The 18,901-nt window shown below is 37.9% G+C and overlaps 3 protein-coding genes across 3 annotated transcripts; all 3 read left to right on the top strand.

The window, feature by feature from the left end:
• Positions 1–1,450: 1,450 nt before the first annotated feature.
• Positions 1,451–4,783, top strand: LOC307005789 (uncharacterized protein). Its single transcript, XM_079626243.1, has 2 exons — positions 1,451–1,854; positions 4,480–4,783. The coding sequence occupies exons 1-2, from the start codon at positions 1,543–1,545 to the stop codon at positions 4,627–4,629; spliced, it is 462 nt and encodes a 153-aa protein (XP_079482369.1). The 5' UTR covers positions 1,451–1,542; the 3' UTR covers positions 4,630–4,783.
• A 1,421-nt stretch (positions 4,784–6,204) lies between these two features.
• Positions 6,205–8,722, top strand: LOC307005445 (uncharacterized protein). The gene is made up of 2 exons (XM_079625632.1): positions 6,205–6,668; positions 8,360–8,722. Exons 1-2 carry the CDS (start codon positions 6,345–6,347, stop codon positions 8,546–8,548), a joined length of 513 nt encoding a protein of 170 aa, XP_079481758.1. The 5' UTR covers positions 6,205–6,344; the 3' UTR covers positions 8,549–8,722.
• A 5,548-nt stretch (positions 8,723–14,270) lies between these two features.
• On the top strand, positions 14,271–18,892 carry LOC307006228 (uncharacterized protein). The gene is made up of 2 exons (XM_079626991.1): positions 14,271–14,619; positions 18,703–18,892. Exons 1-2 carry the CDS (start codon positions 14,311–14,313, stop codon positions 18,853–18,855), a joined length of 462 nt encoding a protein of 153 aa, XP_079483117.1. The 5' UTR covers positions 14,271–14,310; the 3' UTR covers positions 18,856–18,892.
• The last annotated feature ends 9 nt before the right edge of the window (positions 18,893–18,901 follow it).

The raw sequence follows: 18,901 nt of genomic DNA, 5'->3' as shown, positions 1-18,901 counted from the left end.
ATCATTAAACAGCATTTTTGCTTTAAACCATATTTCATGTTTTTCCTTTTCCTCAAGTGGCAATAAACCCAACAAAGATTCATGCATGCATTTTGATTCATCACATACCTCAATCAATTCTCCAAGAGCACTCAGTATCTGCTTTTTATCACCCTTTTCTATCAGAGCTTGTATTGATTTTCTTAACACACTGGCTTTGTTAAGCTTAGCCTTTCTATCATTTTGCAACCTGTCCAATTTGTCAGCAAGCGCCTTTGCAGTGAGCTTCACTGTCCGCTTTCCAGTTTGTGCTTGAGCACCGCTAGTCACACTACTGGATTTACCAGCTGTAACTTTAAGCACACCAGTCCCGTTAATGACCGACACTGCGTCACGCGCCTCCATGATAACGAGTCAGTCACTCAAAATTCGCCGTAACAGTCAGTGAAAGCTCTATTGTCCGTCTTATCTGGTTACCAATGCATTGGGTTTATGCTCTTTTATGTGTGCACACAATTAAATGGCCAAAAGTGTAGCGCTACACATACCTCTTGCGTTGGGCGCCTTGCGATGTTCCGGTGATCCGCTGCACGACAGCCGGCTTTACCTCGTAGCTCTTGCGCGTCCTTTCACAAACAGCTGACTGCCTCCACCAGCGTAGTTTTAATCCCCCGGCCAACAAAGCGGCGCATCCTTTTATGCCATCTCGTTGCGTCCCACACGATTCCAGCAAAGTTCCTTATGAGCGGGGTTTTTGACTAATTGTAACCGCTCAGTCTAATACTAGCAGCTACTGGAGTGGTTTAGCCCCGTAATGCCCTGGCTGACGCGCTGTTTGTTTTGCTTTCTATTACCATTGGCTTCAGTCTTAAGAATGTCCAGGCGTTTGTCTTGCTGATTATTGCGTTTATTTGTTTCTACCGTGCAGAGGTAAATATCCATTTATCCAGTTTCACAGGCAAATCATATTAGTATACAATTACATTGTCAACAATCAGTTTTCAGCCTATATGCGCCACAGCGGTCAAAAACCGTTTGCCCTTCCGGGCCAAACCCCCCTTCCTGTTGGCAGTTTGGATGCTTCTTTTATGCATTTGACCTCAGGTAACATTAGAGCGACACCCACTGTACAAACAAGAAACAATATAAATACACAAACACCACATTTGGCTCTTATATGGATATTGAATCAAGATGTCAAGCAATAATAAATACAGTAACCTGCCAGTAATTGTAACCATGCAGCTAAACATTGTAACATGTTGTCAGTAAACTTAATAAAAAATAAGTTACCAAATGTTTTGGCAATCACAACTTATTGTGATGCAAGCCCCCCCCCCCCCCCCCCCCCACACACACACACACCCCACCCCCCACCCCCACCCCCGCAGATGGGAACAGTGCCAAAAGGTCTTGTCACACCTTTAACACTCGCCTCCCATTTGCTGCCGCCTTCATCGCCAAGGCTATATGAGAGTATGAACCAGAGTACAGCAATACTCCCTGCAGAGGACAAGGCAAAGGAAATTGCAATACAATTCAAAATTTTCAATAATCAGAAAAATGGATCCCAGAAATCAGCCCCCAGGTGCCTGGAATTCATCTGAGAAATCAGGAATGGTGCAGCCTACACCACCAGCATACCAGGACATTCCTACTGGATACCCTCAATCCTTTCCAAGCCAGCCAATGCCCCAGGGCCCCTATGCCCAAGGGCCATATCCAGGGCAATCCGTGGTCGCCGTGCAGCCTACAGCTTTTGTGACCGCCGGTCCACTGGCCAATCCAGAGCCAGATTACATGTGCTATTCCATCTTTACCATGCTGTGCTGCTGCTTACCTCTGGGCATCGCTGCACTGGTTTTCTCCTGCTCCGTATGTATTACTTTCCTTATATTTATGAACTATTTATTTAATTTCTTTAGTCTTTATAAGCTTAAACATATAACATCTCATTATAAATCAAATTAAAAAAGCATTTAATGCGATAGAGAAGTCAAAATATCTAGGCATGTATATACCATGGTTTACATTTTAGTGTTAGGTAATGTAAAATATCAAAAATATAAAGAGCAAGGAGCTTGATAATCATCAAGTTCATATTACAGGGATTCATTATTTATTTATCATTACCTATTATTATTTATCATTAGCACGTAAAGAAAAAACTATAGAAAAATAAGTATTAATTATTTATACTGTATGAAAAATTATTTATATTAATCAATTTGTGGTTCTTTGGGGCAAATTTTTTTCTGTTGATTATTTTTATGAGCCTCTATCAATGGTTATGTGTTCATAAACGGAACAAAAAATAATAGTATATATACTGCATAAATACAATTATAAATTCATGTTTAGTATAAAACATATGTATAAATGTATGTATTAATAATGTATAAATAATTTTTATTTTAAAATCATATGCAGAACCATTTGAGGAAGTGTTTAAAAAACTACCCACTCATTTTCATATGTGGTTGAATCGGCAAGCTTAAACCTTTAAGCAGAAAAATCCCCCACTTTGATCCCACACATTAGCCTAAGGGTGATTCACTACTCAAGTAATTCCAGTAGAATTTTTAATTTTTTTTTATACTGGAGTGATAACTAATAAATGTTTTATTCTTGACATTCAGCGCCTGTAAATTTGTCTCCGTCAGGTTGAGTTTACTTAAATAATTCCATAACTAACAAAGAGATGCATCTGATAAATAAACGGGTCAGGGGCCTGTTAATATAATATATGTAAGCATAAAGTTCCTTCTACCAGCAGAAAACTGCATGATAAATACACGGATAGGCATTGGTCAAGTTTTTGTCTCGCAAAAGACTTGTCTCGCAAAAGAAGTGAGAAAGAGGTGTGGCATTGGAGACCCATTCAACAGCAATACATTTTTAAGAGAAACCTAGTCTAAACTTTTATTTTTACTGTTCTAATACAGTATAGGCTACATAATTTGACTGAAAACAAGAGCTAAGTGTTCACTCAGAAATTGAAAGTAAATGTAACTCCATGTTTTCAAGTAACAGCCACACACATTCTTAGAAATGATAAAGTAAAGTTTTTACTTTAAGTAAATTTTACTCACCCTTTATAACATTTTCTTGCTTATAATAATAATTTCATGCTAATATATATCATTTTTAAATTACTTAGCCTATTTTTTTTAATCATCAAATAATTTGTGAAGCATTAATAGTAATCATGTGTGTAAAAATATTTTAATGAATATTTTTATATTTTTTATTCAATGTTTGAATTATACATTTATTAACAATTTATTAAAAGATAAAACAAAAAAGGTATAAATAAAAATAATGTTCTTTCCACAATTCTCTTCTAAAAGCAAAAGAACGAGGTTAGATAAGCTAACATTGCCATCACACATAAAATACTGGAAAGTTAAATTAATTTACTTTACATTAAATATCTGATTAAATTATGTTAATATGTGAAAAACTATATTTACAAGCTAATTTTTTTCATCACAGATGTAGTTCGCAAACAACTGCTATGTTGCTAAATGCTACGTACTGTGCTACTATTGTTGCCTATTGTTTGTTTGTCTATTATACTCCTTATTTGTAAGTTGCTTTGGATAAAAGCATCTGCTAAATTATTAACTTGATTTTCAATATGCATAATAAGAGTACGTTAGCAAACTGATTGCATTCAGGAGAGCTATAAAAACTTGTTAAATTACTTTATAAAGTTTTTAAAGGACAGAAACACATAAATCCAGTCTCGATCCACTTAATTGTTTATTCTCTACCCGTGCTACTCTACCTACTTTATTGCATACACATAATCCTACACCAAATTTTATAATGGAATAGGCTATTACGTTATTTCATCTCATTCCTTACGTGAAATCTCCTAAATCGTGGGGGAAATTCCAGGCCTGTCCCAATTTGACCACTTGTTTACATGACAGCCTGTTTCCAGTATTTTGCCCAAGTACTTTTTATTACCCCTGGGACACACTTACAACATGGTTTTCATAGACACAGTACAGTTAGGGAACGGCTGGTCATCTAAATTTTCAAGTTTATCTGAGAAGCTTGATTAGTTCAGGTGTGTTTGAACAGGTTAAAGCCATGCAAACAGCAGATGTTTTATGTCTCTTGACACTCAAAGCTTGGCAAAGCAGCCCTAACCGGTCAAACTGCTAGAAACGACTAATTACAAAGTAAACAACTCAGAATGAAGATCCATGAGCAAACCAATTTGTTTGAGCACTCAGTTAAATGAATGGTTTCCTGCAACCTATAGGATTTGCATTAGGATTAACATTAATGATGAAATGTTTAAAATTATACGGTACTGTACATTTGATGACATGTTGGTGACACTTGGTTTTAATAAATAAACAAAAAATATAATTTTGATTGCTTGTTAAAGTAAATAGTGTTTCAAACTACTTTGACCTGAAACCTCATTTGAGAATTCCCCCATTGGCTCAAAGTGGTTAACATGTTTCACTGTTGTTTTCACAGACTCGAAATGCCAACTACTCAGGACAACAAGCATTAGCAGAGAAGAACTCCAAAACGGCACGCACCCTGAATCATGTCGCCGTTGCTATTGGGCTTGTTATCGCTGTATTGTTCATTGTCTTAGAGGTTATGGCTATGAAGAATAGATAACAGCCATTAGAGCTGTCGTGTTTGGATGCAGATTAGAAACAGATTTGGTTCTCTGCATTTGAAATGTTATTTGCTCATTGTACTTAAAACATACGCTGATTATTGTATGTTTAAAACAATGAAAGCTTTCATTGGCTAATTAAATTTTGTCATGAAAAAAAAGTACTTTTTCTTGTTTTTCTTAATTATTGAATTACATTTTCAGTAATTAATAACAGAAATATGTTCTCAGTGCATATGAGATGTCAACAATAAGAATGCCTCAGCCTGGTTTGTCACTTATTGGGGTCCAATTGAAACATTTCAGTTGTGGTCTGTGCTATTTGCACTATCTATCTATCTATCTATCTATCTATCTATCTATCTATCTATCTATCTATCTATCTATCTATCTATCTATCTATCTATCTATCTATCTATCTATCTATCTATCTATCTATCTATCTATCTATCAATCAATCAATCATCCACGGCACAAAAATAGAACAATGGAAAAATATCCCAATAAGAAATGTGTACACTGTGCCACACAAGTTTCAACCACAACTGTGCAGGAAGTGATGCGTCTGACAGTTTACACCTACAGTAGTACCAACCTGAGAATATATGAGAAGTGAATTTCAGCAAACAACCAAAAATACCACAAATACTTAGTTCCCATCAAACAACATCAACATAAGTAAACATGTTTGTCAAATACCCAAATCAGGGTTTGATGGCCATGCAGGAACCCATTTTTTTTTTTTTTTTTTTTAAAGGGGGGGGTAAAATACTTAGTTTCAGTCAATCTCATGTTAATCTTGAGTACCTATAGAGTAATAGTGCGTCCTTCATATCTCCAAAAAGTCTTTAGTTTCATCATATTTATAAAATAAAAATACAGCCGAGGTCCTTGATTCTGGGCGTGGGCGGAGCTATAGAGTCAAGCGGGAGCATCCACAACATACAAACTGCATCCACTGTTCCAGTAACACTGGGTTCATTGGGAAGCTGAACAAGGTAAACTTTCCCTCACATCCCAAAACACACTTTTTTTGGAGACATTCTTGACATCAACCATTCCTAATTAGCGCTGCTGATGATGATTTCCGGTAGTAGCGCGTCGATGAGCGCGGCCTTTCTCTCCTCTGGTCGACGTGTGCGTGAACGCGCTTTTCCGAGAGCAATGCTCATATAAGGAGTTCCACTCTGGTCTACGTCATTAGATCTACGATAGAAAAAAACCAGCCGAAACGTGTTGCAACCCGGAAGTATGATTTTCAGCACAGAAATTCTCTGTTATTCGTTCAAAATAACTTTTCAAACTTTGGCCATTATTAGCATGAGAATCCATCTCTTTAACACTGTAAACAACTCTGAATACATGAAACACCATGGTACCCCCCCTTTAAGTAGAAGTAGTAGTTTAAAAAAAAAAAACATGCTCAGGAATCATTAAATTATCTGTCTCCTGGTATTTCATTTTCCTGAACTCATGCAGCTACATATTGATTCCACCAGGTGACGTCTGCAGTCAAACAGGAAAAGTTACAGTAAAAGTAAATATGTGCCAGAATTCCTGTCACTCCTCCCCTTACACTACAACACAACCCAGCTGCCAGTAACCAGAAGAGAGACTTGACACACGCAACAGATCAATCTTCACCTGACTACACGCCAGAGACAGACGTACAGATCTTTCTTATTCCTTCAGGGGAAAAATATCAAAGAGAAACATGGATCCCAGAAAGTCTCCAATGGAAGTAGAGCAGCCTTTACTTCCACTTCAGCAGAACCCTCCAGAATACTCCATTGGATACCCTCCCCCTGAGAGTTATCCCAGCGCTTCAGGACAACCTGCGCAGCATTATGGAGCTCCGGCAGCATCTGACATGTACGGGCCATATCCAGGGCAGACTGTGGTCACTGTGCAGCCTCCAGCTAATGTGTCCTTCAGTCCACTGACCAGTCCAGAGCCAGATTACCTGTGCTATTCCATCTTTACCCTGCTGTGCTGCTGCTTACCTCTGGGATCGGCTGCTCTTGTTTACTCCATCACAGTAAGTATTGATTCATACACCTGTCTCACCTCGCTTAGCACATTTACAAATGATCGGCCTACTCTTCAAAATAAATAAATAAATAATTTAACCTTTATTTTTAAAATATTGTGGGATGTAAATATTGTTTTGAAATTGTTTATAGAGCACTGTTAAAATCACTTTATATTAAGGGCTAAACAAGACTTCACAGGGTCACGATTCATGTCAACGTGGAACTGAAACAGACAATAGAGACAGTCAAAATAATGAGGTCATAGTTGTAGAATATTAACCAAGGTTCATATTTCAGAGTTTAAATAGCCTATGTAAAGAATTACTTAAATCTTCAGAAAGTCTTATTTACAGCCTGCATTTTCAAGCGTTTGCTATTCGAATCAACATTGATATTGTGACACTGTTTGATCCTCTGTTTAAAATTTCAACATTGTATTTTTAGCATGTTTTGCTGTTGTGGCTTCCAGTGACTTTCGTTTTTAAAGAAAGGGTGTGGCTTGCTAAAAAAAATAAAGGTTACAAAAGGGTGTTTTCGCAGTGATGCCATAGTTAAGAACCACTTTCCCAAAGAACATTTTGGTGAAAAGTTCTTAAAATAGCCTAAATGTGTTTTTATTAGTTTGAAGAACATTTAAAAAATCTAAAGAAACTTTTTCCCTATAAAGAACCTTAAGTTAAGAAACCTTTATTCTTAACTTAAGAGCCATTTTAATTCTGAATGTTCAAGCTGCTTTCGGTGTCAAATAGGCCTATCTTATCCAGTTAGGCTATTTTAGCTGTGCAAAAACAGTTTATTATGGTGATTGACGTTGTAAACAGGTAGGCTATTTCTTTCCATATTATTTTAATTTATTAACGTAGCCTACTAATAAGCAAAGCACACTGTTTTGCCGTTTACCGCAATTTAAGTCAGTCACACAGACGAGAAGCTGCCGTTAATGAAAAGGAAGCCTCTATAGTCTATACAGAAAATATTGCTTCCGTGCTAGTAAACTTCTTGTAAAAAAAAAAAAAAAAAATCGAGTCAGTTTTATTCAAATGTAAGGTGTGTTCGAAATCGGCTGCGGCTGTAACCGGTCCGCGAGTGTTTCCGCGTGCAGGCGGAGAGGAGCTGAAACCGGAGATGTGAATTCGGAGATGTGTTTGCATACTTTACCACAGCTGAAGTGAAATATTTGCAGTATTTGACAAAGAATAAGTTCTTCTTTGATGCCATATGACATATTCATCATCTTGGTTTCCTTAAAGCAACATGCAAGAATTTTAAATGTGAAGCCAGTTAATAGTTGTAGATTTAAAACTGCAAATAGGTATAGCTTAATGCACTCCAATCACGGATGTTTAAAAACTCTGTGATATATTTTGTGATTATTATTTTTTACAGCTACTATAAATATAATAATATATGATATTTCTCATTTTGTTCTTAGTTTAGAATATTAACGCTTAACGCGTATTAAATATTAACGCTTCGCGTCTGAGTCCCGATCAGCCTGTCGGGGTTGTGTTCGCTATAACAACCGCCTCACTATACATTATCCCTTACTCTTCTTCTTAGTTTAGAGTTGCATTTTGTTTTCTTATTGTGAAATTTATATTCTGACCTATGAAGACCTTTGATTTGATTTTATACATGTCATTTAAGAAAGGTTTTATACCAATATTTGTAATATTTTTGTAATTTACTTTTACAGACTCGGGATGCTAACATGTTTGGACACCAACCAATAGCAAGCAGAAACTCCAGAATGGCTCGCATCCTTAACCATGTCAGTGTTGCTATTGGCCTCCTGTTCTGGTTGATCACTGTCATCTATTTCGTTCTTGTTGTCATCGCAGTTACAAACATTAACTATGGCAATAAGAATAGCTATAGACCATAAGACCATAAGTGTAAGACATATCATGGTAGGACACCGTTATTGGTATGAGAGCTGTAATACTCCAAAAGCATTAATTTCATGCAACTCATCTGCCTTATTATTATTTACATAATTAAAACACATGCTTTTTTTTACAGTTCATTATCGTATTTTTAAAATAAAGCTTTGACTGTACCATCATGAATGTATCATCAATTAAAACATTTATTTTTCTTCTTATCTTTGTTATTTCATAAAACTTTGGTAATCAATAAGAAATGTATTATGAGTCATTATGAGTCTGATCTTTAAAAAGGTGTCTGAAAGAGCTCTGAAAACAAGACAATTGTCTGTCTTCCATACTTACATTTTCTAATGTTTGGCCTCCCATCCCGGAAAACACGGGTTCAAATCCCGCTCAGAGCGGAATCGGAGGGGTTACCTTTGGTGCCGTGACCCGGATGGGAGGGAGGTTTAGGGTAAGTGTAACGGAGGCCAGCTAGTTAGAGCTGTGCGAGTAAACCTCACTCCCCTGGCCACAGGAGGTGCACTGTGGCGACTGATGCTAGAGGATGAAGTCTTTGCAGTCCTTGTTAGCGCGCTCAACACCCATGCCGGAAACGGCAGTTCAGATCCTGCTCTGAGAGGGACGAGTAACTGGAGAGTTTACACGTGCATCTTTGAAAATTTTGCCACATGCAAACAAAAAAATGTTGTGCACACCGGCATGCTAAAAGGGGCCTCGCGCACTCAATGAGGACGACCACCCACACCGTCATTTTTGTTGTGTGCACCTGCGTGCTAGCAAGGGACCAGCATCAAGCTTTTTTAAAAAAGAGGCAAAAGTATCACAGAATTGTCCCATGTGACATGTGTTATATATTCCACGTGTTCTGGGGGTAATGTATACAGGTATACACGCTTAACTGGTGTTGGTCGTCGGGGCGATTTCTGGTGAACTGCGGGACCCCAAACACCATCTGTCCAAGTCCTAGTTATGCTGTGACCATAAAATTACTTTCCTGATGTAAATGTAACGTTACGTGACATATTGTTCTCAAGCTGTTTTACTGACCTAATTCTGCAGTTTCAAGGAGGTCAGTTTGAATATCATCATTTTTGCATTAGCTGAAAGCTCATCAAGGCATCGTTTTATCTCGGGGTCATATTGACAAAGCACTTTAAACAACTCAAAAAAGTTTCCTCTGTTCAGGCTTTCTGTGTCTTCCTTGTGACCACGCAGTGCAATCCCTTGTTTCGCACAGAAAAGCAAAATGTCAATGATAACTTGTGCAATGTGCCCGGTTTCTTTCAATCAGGTCAGTAAAATCCCTGTGCGTCTTTTACCTGATGCATGATGTCACCTTTTCCAGTCCTTTTTATCTCCATGAAACCTCTGTGTCGGGCCACAGCAGCAGCATGGGCTTTACTGGCTTCATGTTTTATACAAAACTGACCAAGATGGCCCCAGTCTCTCAGTCCTGCTTTGCTGAATCTGTCGTCCTTGGCATCAGTGTTAAAGTGGCGACAGGAATGGCAAAAAACTGCATCCATTGTGATACTGTTCTTTAACCAAGTACCGGTTATACAACTTAGCAGAAAAAATCCTTCTCTTTCCACGGACTGTTTGCGTGACTGGAAAAGCACACCGTTTTGGCTGACATTGCAGGCTCATCTACTGCGGAAAGGTTTATATTATTAAGCTCTGCATTTCGGTGTCTTCTGATTCAACAGTTTTTTTTTTTTACGTAGCCAGCAGTGCAGGAGGAGTCCACTGTTGATGTTGGGCCCGGGGAGGGAGAAACATTCTCATCAGGTGTAATGTTAGGCCTTATGTCCGGCTGTCCATCAAGCCGAGTTTTTTTGCTAAAGAAATTAAGCAGGAAGCTCTGTGACATATTGCTAGCTAGCAATGTGTAATCAAAAATTCTCTGTTAATTATATGCACAGCAAACATCTCTGGATAGATGCTGGGGTCACATCAGCTGCTGTTTGCTGATTGGTTGGCAGATGGCAGATTTTTTTTACGAAAATAATTGAAAATGTAAATAAAATGTTAACATTTTGAGCGTTACGGCACCATATATTGGATTTTCATTTCTGTGAAGAGTATGATTTTGAATGTTCAGTGACGTCACAGAACTGCCAGATTCAACGTTTCAAACTGCTTTCGTGGTTGGCTGGCACTGAGCCAGAGACAGAATTGTCATCACAATTAATATGCAGTGTTTGTTCAACCACATAATGTTAATTTTAGGTTTCAGACATTTAAATACACATAAGCACTATTAAAACAATACATTTGGAGTTTGTAAAATAGCCTACACACTGATGGAAGCAGCAATAACAATCTATTCAACAGTAATTTACCGACGTGTTTTTTTCACATATCAGACACACGTATAGCAGAACTAAAGTTTACTCTATTCTTCTCCCAGTTCAACGGCCACTTACTTTCATGTATTTCGGGAGAAACTGATGAATTCAGGTGCTGTAAATCCGGCTGACAGGACTCTGCGGCGCTCATCTCGTTATAGATCAAGATAATTTATAAAGGTTTTTAAACAAAGAATCGGAATATCAGATAGTTGACATGGTAAGCAAGTTTGTGAATATTTTTAATAAAAAAGGAAAAACGAAATACATCTGTCAGTTATTGTGGCTGTGGTGTGTGTCACGTGACAATTATGACACGGGGTCATGAGGGGTCAATTAAAATATCTCTTAACTTTAGTTAATAAGAACTAACATGAATGATCATGGTATAATTACTATATTAATACTTATAGTTAAAAAGTACAGTAGGCCTACATTTACTTCAGTATACGGTTTTATTTTTTAATAAAGTTCAGCAATATTTTATGTTTTATGTTTGTTTTAAATTTTAAAAAGTATTGGTTGACTAATCGGGTGTCCCATCCATCTATCCAAAGATTGATAAAGTCAACAGATTTTTGCTAATAGACCTACAAATCTCTGTGTAAAAATAAAATAATGATGCTCTTCTAAAGTCATTTTTAACCCCCTGTAATCTGACTCCAAATTGCAGGTGAAAATTGTCATTTTGATTCCCCTATACAACATATTGAATTACTCAGTAAATATACATCCATCACATTTAGCCTAATATTTTGCCTTTAAAATATGAAATACTGAAAATCTACCTAGGATGATGTAGATGGATAATCAGAAACACCAAAGCACATTGCGTGAGGCAGAGAATTCGAGATGTACATGCACTGTCACCGTGAGAATGGAAATGTGGAAATCTCTTCAGGAAAGAAATCCCTATTAGATTGTGCTGTTAGGTATATATTTTGAGGCAGGACTCGTAACCCTAAAACAATGCAAATATATAGTGAGTGAGATCATGCTGAGAAGTATTGAATTTTCTGAACACTGGCCTAATTTATTCCCTGGTGAAGAGTGAAAAAATATGGTTCAAAATGTTGCTTTATTGCATGATCTCACAATATTAGATAGCAGGCAATAGTTCCTGTATCTGTACTTCTATTTTTACTGCTTTTATGACTTCCTGAGGAACAATATATTATATCGTTTCTGTTCCTATAAAAAGATGAGGACCTTTTGTTTGTGAGAAAAAGTTTGGCACAACAGAATGTGTCACAGGTTTTGTCCAGCAATGAGTTTACAGCTCTGATGTGCAGCTGTGTGAATGAGGAAATATTATGAAGGAAGGTATTTTTGGTTTAGTGCACTATAAATAACATAGTTCATTGATAGATTGGGAATATTAATGTAACATTGTAGTCTGATGAAGATTCCAAAAGGCTCAAATAACTGTAGTATTTATTAAATAAAACAAACACTAGTAAATCCAAAGATTATAATCCAACAACATAGCGTGAAAGACATAAACAATACCCGAGAATGAACATAAGTATACAAGTATACTTATGACCCAAGGAGGAACATAAGTATACAATTATAACTGAACTGAATGACGAACAGGTGTATTGATAGCACGAGTGTCCATGGCAATTAAAGACTGACGGGAAACAAGAACAAAGGAACAGATAACAATGCAGACTGAGGGGTGGTTTACGGAAAACGTTTTATGGGTTTTAGGCAATCATTTACATGAAAACAGGGTTTTGGGGGCCTGAAAACGAAAGCTTTTGAAAATGGGTTTCAAAGTGAAAGTGTTTGAAGACAGTACAGCGCTTCTGGGTTCTACGTCAGAACGCCAGCTCACCATTGGCCAGCTCCTGCATCAGCATCACACGCATGTGTCGTGGTGCTCACATGACCAGTGTCGGCCAATAATGAGCCGGCATTCTGACATAGAACCCGGAAGCACTGTACTGTGTTTACTATACGCGGATGGCATAGGAGATCTGACACAGAAGAGAATAAATTGTTGAATAAAGTTGTTATTTTTGTCTGGTTTTTTTGTGTCGCTTCATAACATTTAGTTCTACCAGAAAGACTCGGGAGAATAGATACTCGACAATTGTACATTTATTAACAGCCCAGCAAGCCACATGCAATAAGTTCTTTGGCGTAGGCCCCATCCGTAACTCGCAATCCGAGGGTACGGATTCAGCATTTCCCGCCTGAAGATGGCGGGGGCGCAGCCGACCCCCAATGCGGTATTGGAAGGGACCATCCTGGTGGTGGTGGGGAGGTTGAAGGGGAAATCCTATGGTGATAGGAAGGATGGACGGAGGAACCCATCTCTTGCTGGAGGGAAGAAATCATCTTGGTGGTGGAGGGGTGGATGGAGGTGAGTGAAGCGTCAGCATCTGCGAACTCAGACAAGTGTAAGTACGGTTCTTTTATACTTCTAGTATTAAAACGTGATTGGATAGATGAGAAGATAATCAATGACGCAACAATTGAGTCTTCCCAGCAGAACTTACGCTAAAGCTTCCATTTTGAACCACTGAAGTCACATGGACTATTTTAACGATGTCTTTACTACCTTTCTAGGCCTTGAAAGTTGCAATGACGTTGCAGTCTATGGCCAGTCCAGAAAGGTCTCGGATTTCATAAAAAATATTAATTTGTAATCCAAAGATGAAAGAAGGTTTTTACGAGTTTGGAACGACATGAGGGACTAAACCTTTAAACACTCAAAATTCATCCAGTGAAAACAATTATGAAATCGAACCTCACCCTGGAAAAGTTTATTTAAATCCTGTTTGTGGGCTTCATTTTTGTGATATCAACTTAAAATTTAGAACACAACTTGGGTTGACACATGGCTTTGATTTTTGTCTAGCAATTTTAGTGTACAAATTATTTTGTAAAATATACATTTTGTATAAAAGAAAAAAATGTTTAGTTCAGTAAATGTGCTTTTTATTCATAAGGTTTTTCAATGCTTTTTATTTAAAGTGTTTAATTCATTTAAAAGGTGTTCCTCAATTTATTAAAAGTGCTCTTTTTTTCTAAAACAGTGGAAGGTTGAGTTTATAGCCCTGTTTTGAATCTAGACGGACTGCTGACAGATTCACTGGGTCCTAGGTCCAAAAAATATGCTCAGTTGTGATGAAATAATCCATCTGATCCTCCTTATATTTTATGTCTCTCATCAGGGTCATTGTGAGACCAAAAATGGATCCTGCTGTCACACAGTATATGGGAACAGTGCCAAAGTTCTTGACACACCCCTACAGCCAGTAACCTACAACTCGTCTCCCATTTTCTGCTGCCGTTCATCGCCGTGGTATATGAGTCTGAACCGTAGTACAGCAATACATACGTCTCTGCAGAGCACAAGGCAAAGGAATTAAAATCAAAAGCCAATAATCAGAAAAATGGATCCCAGATATCAGCCCCCAGGTGCCTGGAATTCATCTGAGAAATCAGGAATGCTGCAGCCTCCACCACCAGCATACCAGGACATTACTGGATACCCTCAATCCTTTCCAAGCCAGCCAGATCCCCAGGGCCCCTATGCCCAAGGGCCATATCCAGGGCAATCCGTGGTCGCCGTGCAGCCTGCAGTTTTTATGACCGCCGGTCCACTGGCCAATCCAGTGCCAGATTACCTGTGCTATTCCATCTTTACCATGCTGTGCTGCTGCTTACCTCTGGGCTTCGCTGCACTGGTTTACTCCTGGTCTGTAAGTATTAGTCCATGTTATAACTATTTATTTAATTACTTAACTCTTTATACACGCATAATTAAAGATTACATCACATTAAAAAATCCACAAAAAGGTTCATGTGATAGAGAAATAAAAATATTTACACTCTAAAAAATGCTGGGTTGTTTCAACCCAATTTTGGGTAAAATATGGACAAACCCAGCAGTTGGGTTGAATTTTTAAATTACATTTTTAACCCAACGTTTGGGTTTGTCCATATTTTACCCAAAATTGGGTTGAAACAACCCAGCATTTTTTAGAGTGTAGGCATGTCTTTACCTCTCTTGACCGCATTATAGTTTCATATCACTTCGGCAAATTATTTCAGTTCATGAGTTGAGTTTCGAAGGTCTTTACAGCATTAAAGAGGAAGGGATAACCTCGTTCACTCGCGCTCTGCACTGCCGCTTCAACTGAGGCGTCTATACAGCGATCCGTCACTCAATAAAGGCCGTAAAAACTGCATTTTGTTGTTGGAATTTCATGAACAAATAGGCCGAATTTGAGAGATGAGACTTTTTTTCTATACTAATAATCTTCTGTCCACAATTCTCTTACTCTGCAAAAGCTAAAGAACGGGGTTAAGGTATAACATTGCCATCACACATAGGCTATTGTACTGGAATGTCAAATTAATTTGCTTTACATTAAACATGCCTATATTATGTTAATATGTGAAAAAAGCCAATCTTTTTCAACACAGATGTAGTGGTAACACTTTATTTTACGGTGTTCGTGATACAGAGTAATTACTAATTAAGTACTTAGTAACAGACGTTGTAATAACATGTAACAAAATGCAATTCGCCTTTGGCTAAGCCACGCCCTAGAATGTAGATTGACCAATCACAGCGCAGCCAAGAACGAGCTCCCACAGAGGGTCCGACACTTTTTCACGGCGCTCCATTGACTTCAACGCAGGCGGCTCATATTTTTGGTCTCGGCAGGCTATTACGTCGTCGTTTTATCAGAAATATGGTTAAACGTTGTGCCTGGGGCATTTCTAACACAGATACGCGTTTCCCAGAGAGGTTGGAGGGGGTGTCCGTTTTTTCCCCTTCCCAAAACCGAAGTTAAATACTGACAAGTGTCGTCTTTGGATTAAACTGTGTGGACGTCCTCAGTCAGCGAAACCCCTCAAGATCAACAACACACTTTTGCTCTAAGATACATTTAGCTTTTAACCTTACTGTGAAGTTATACTAGTTAGACAGTTTTATGCTGGTTTAGGTTATGATTTCAGTTCTCTGCCCTAATTGTTGATACGCTAGCATGCTGCTAATAAATACAATACTCGCTTAGTCCGTTTGCTTTGTAAATAATAACGATTATATAAGTGTATAGAGACCTACCCAGCTTTGCATGAACAGTGTTTCTCCTTGATATTGTTAGTCCCAGCCTCCGTCTCGGTTAGGATATGCGGTGGTTCATTTTTTGACTGTGACCGTTATGCTTTTGGCTCTATTTGGATCTTGTTGTTGCTTGCGTTTCGCCGTATGTCTTGAATAAAGCCTTCAAACGCACACTGAGCCCCTTCTGCCTAACGTTACTTCTATCGGACACTTTATTTGCTGCTTTATAAAAGTTTGATAAAATTCCAGCAGGAAGAGCTGTCACAGCATAAGCCATGTTGACACCAAACCAGAGCCCAGATGAAGTTGTCGGAGGTAGCAACAGTAACTAAGGGGGGCGGGGCTTAGCCAAAGGTCAATTAACATGTAACTAAGTTATGGAACAGCCTGTACTTACAGATTGTAATTATGCACATGTAATAGCTACTGTTACACATATGTAACATGCCGAGATGGATAAGGTTTATAGATACACATGAAGTACACTTAAGTACAATCTTGATACACTTTGTTTTACGTAGCTTATCACTGTGTAATATTATGTAATTTTAATGTAATTAGGAAGCTACTGCATGTATTTAAGCTGTGAACTAGTGAGTTAAATCAAACTAAGACCTAGGTAAGGTATGTATACACAAAGTACACTTAAGTACATTCTTGATACACTTTATTTTAAGTAGCTGATCCCTGTGTAATATTATGTAATTACAATGTAATTAGGAAGCTACTGCATGTATTTAAGCTGTGAACTACTGAGTTAAATCAAACTAAGACACAGATGGATACGGTATGTATACACAAAGTACACTTTAATTACACTGTACCAAGTCTGTAACACGTATGTAACCGACTCAGCTTGTTACATGTGTAACAGTAGCTGCCTATTACATGTGCATAATTACAATCTGTAAGTACAGGCTGTTCCATAACTTAGTTACATGTTAATTACATTTTGTTACATGTTATTACAACGTCCACTACTACGTAATTAATTGACCTATGGCTAAGCCACGCCCCCTCCACTCACTCGGACACACAGTCAACATTCGGTGACAGGCGCTATAGCAGCTGGCACAGTAGACATTTCACAGGAGGCAATTGATGATTTTTGGAGACAGAAAGATTATATATCATCTCGAAGTCACCAAAAAGGCCTTATATGCATTGGAGAGTTATATTAATAATTTTATTGTTGAGAAGGTCGATGAAAAGCTCCAGCTCCAGGCAAAAATTTACAGGTCAGTGTAAACGTGATAAACCGAAAAAAAAAAAAAAATATTAAAATTTCCCCAGTTGTTTTGGTAGAAAGTTGTCTAAAATGTTGTGCTTCAATGTGTAATTATAGGTTCATGATCAAATTAAATATGTACAGGTCTAAGTTGCATACGTTTCCAGGACAAGCCTTTACCATCTTTACCGAGAGTAGCTACCTCTCTGTTAGTTTGGTGCTACAGTATTTACATGAATCATTCAGCACAACAATGCTAACATTTGTTATCTCGGTTATTCACAGATACGTTATCTTGTTTAATTTATCCACGTTTAGTTGGTGTTGTGGTCTACCGCATAACTTAATCCAGAGCAGACACTTATCTCGGTTAAAATGTGGCTTGGGAAAGGGTAAACAATACACACACCGTCGACCAGCCTCTTGGGGTACCTAGTGTCGGAGTTGCATGTACCACATGCACACCGTTTGACCATTTTAAACTTAAAATGACAATGAGATGATACAGATGGAAAAATAATTAATAAAATTGTTAAACTCATCAAATTTAAATTATGTTTATTGTGTGTCTGTGTATATATTTTTAATGCAAGTTATTAGTGCTAATGTTTTGCCTGTTAGCTGTAAGGTGAGCTCATGGCTACATGACTCGGGGTTAGTTGTAACAACAATGAAACGTTACAACACGCACACACACACACACACACACACACACACACACACACACACACACACACACACACACACACACACACACACTTTACATTTTACATTTTATTATGGCCAACACTAACTGACAGTAGCTAACGTGCTTACACAAACACAATATTCAAGTGTTCAAGTTCAATTTATTATGGTCAATTAGAGTAACAAAGATCCTTACACACAAACAATGTTTGTGTGGTTAAGTTAAATTTATAATGGTCAATTTCTATGACTGAGAGTGACAAACACACTGAGACTGAGAGTGACAAACACACAGACACACAACATTTTGAAAAGTCAGTGTTGAATAAAAAGCTTTACAAATCCATTGTTTGTCATACCGGTAATCCTTACATACCGGTCTCCTACATGGATGTCTTGAGGGTGAGTAAATTATTGGATAATTTACATTTTACAACTATGCCTTTAAGTGAAATCTCCTAAATCATGCCTGTCCCAACCACTTGTTTAGGCCACATGACAACTTAGGATGAAGATCCATAAGCAAACCAAATTTTTTGAGCACACAGATCAGTTTAATGAAAAGTTTCTGGCAACCTTTAGGATTTGCATCAACATTAAATTACATTATTGCCAATAAAAAAATTAAATGTTTAAAACGTATACATTGATGACATCATGTTGGTGTGACTTGGTGGAAGTTTGCAAAGTGGAGTTTGCTCCCTCATTTGAGAATTCCCCCCTGTGCCACTTGCTCAAGAGATTCAGAACGAGAACAGAAGTGGTTAACATGTTTCACTGTTGTTTTCACAGACTCGAGATGCCAACTACTCAGGACAACAAGCATTAGCAGAGAAGAACTCCAAAACGGCACGCACCCTGAATCATGTCGGCGTTGCTATTGGGCTTGTTGTCATTGTATTGGTGATTTTTCAACAGGTTATGGTTATTAAGAATAACAACTAGAGCTGTCATGTTTGGATGAAGATTACAAATAGATTTGGTTCGCTGC

This window comes from Phoxinus phoxinus (genome assembly GCF_949152265.1).
Source record: "Phoxinus phoxinus genome assembly, chromosome: 10".
Lineage (NCBI taxonomy): Eukaryota > Metazoa > Chordata > Actinopteri > Cypriniformes > Leuciscidae > Phoxinus > Phoxinus phoxinus.
This window is presented reverse-complemented; position numbering and strand designations above follow the sequence as displayed.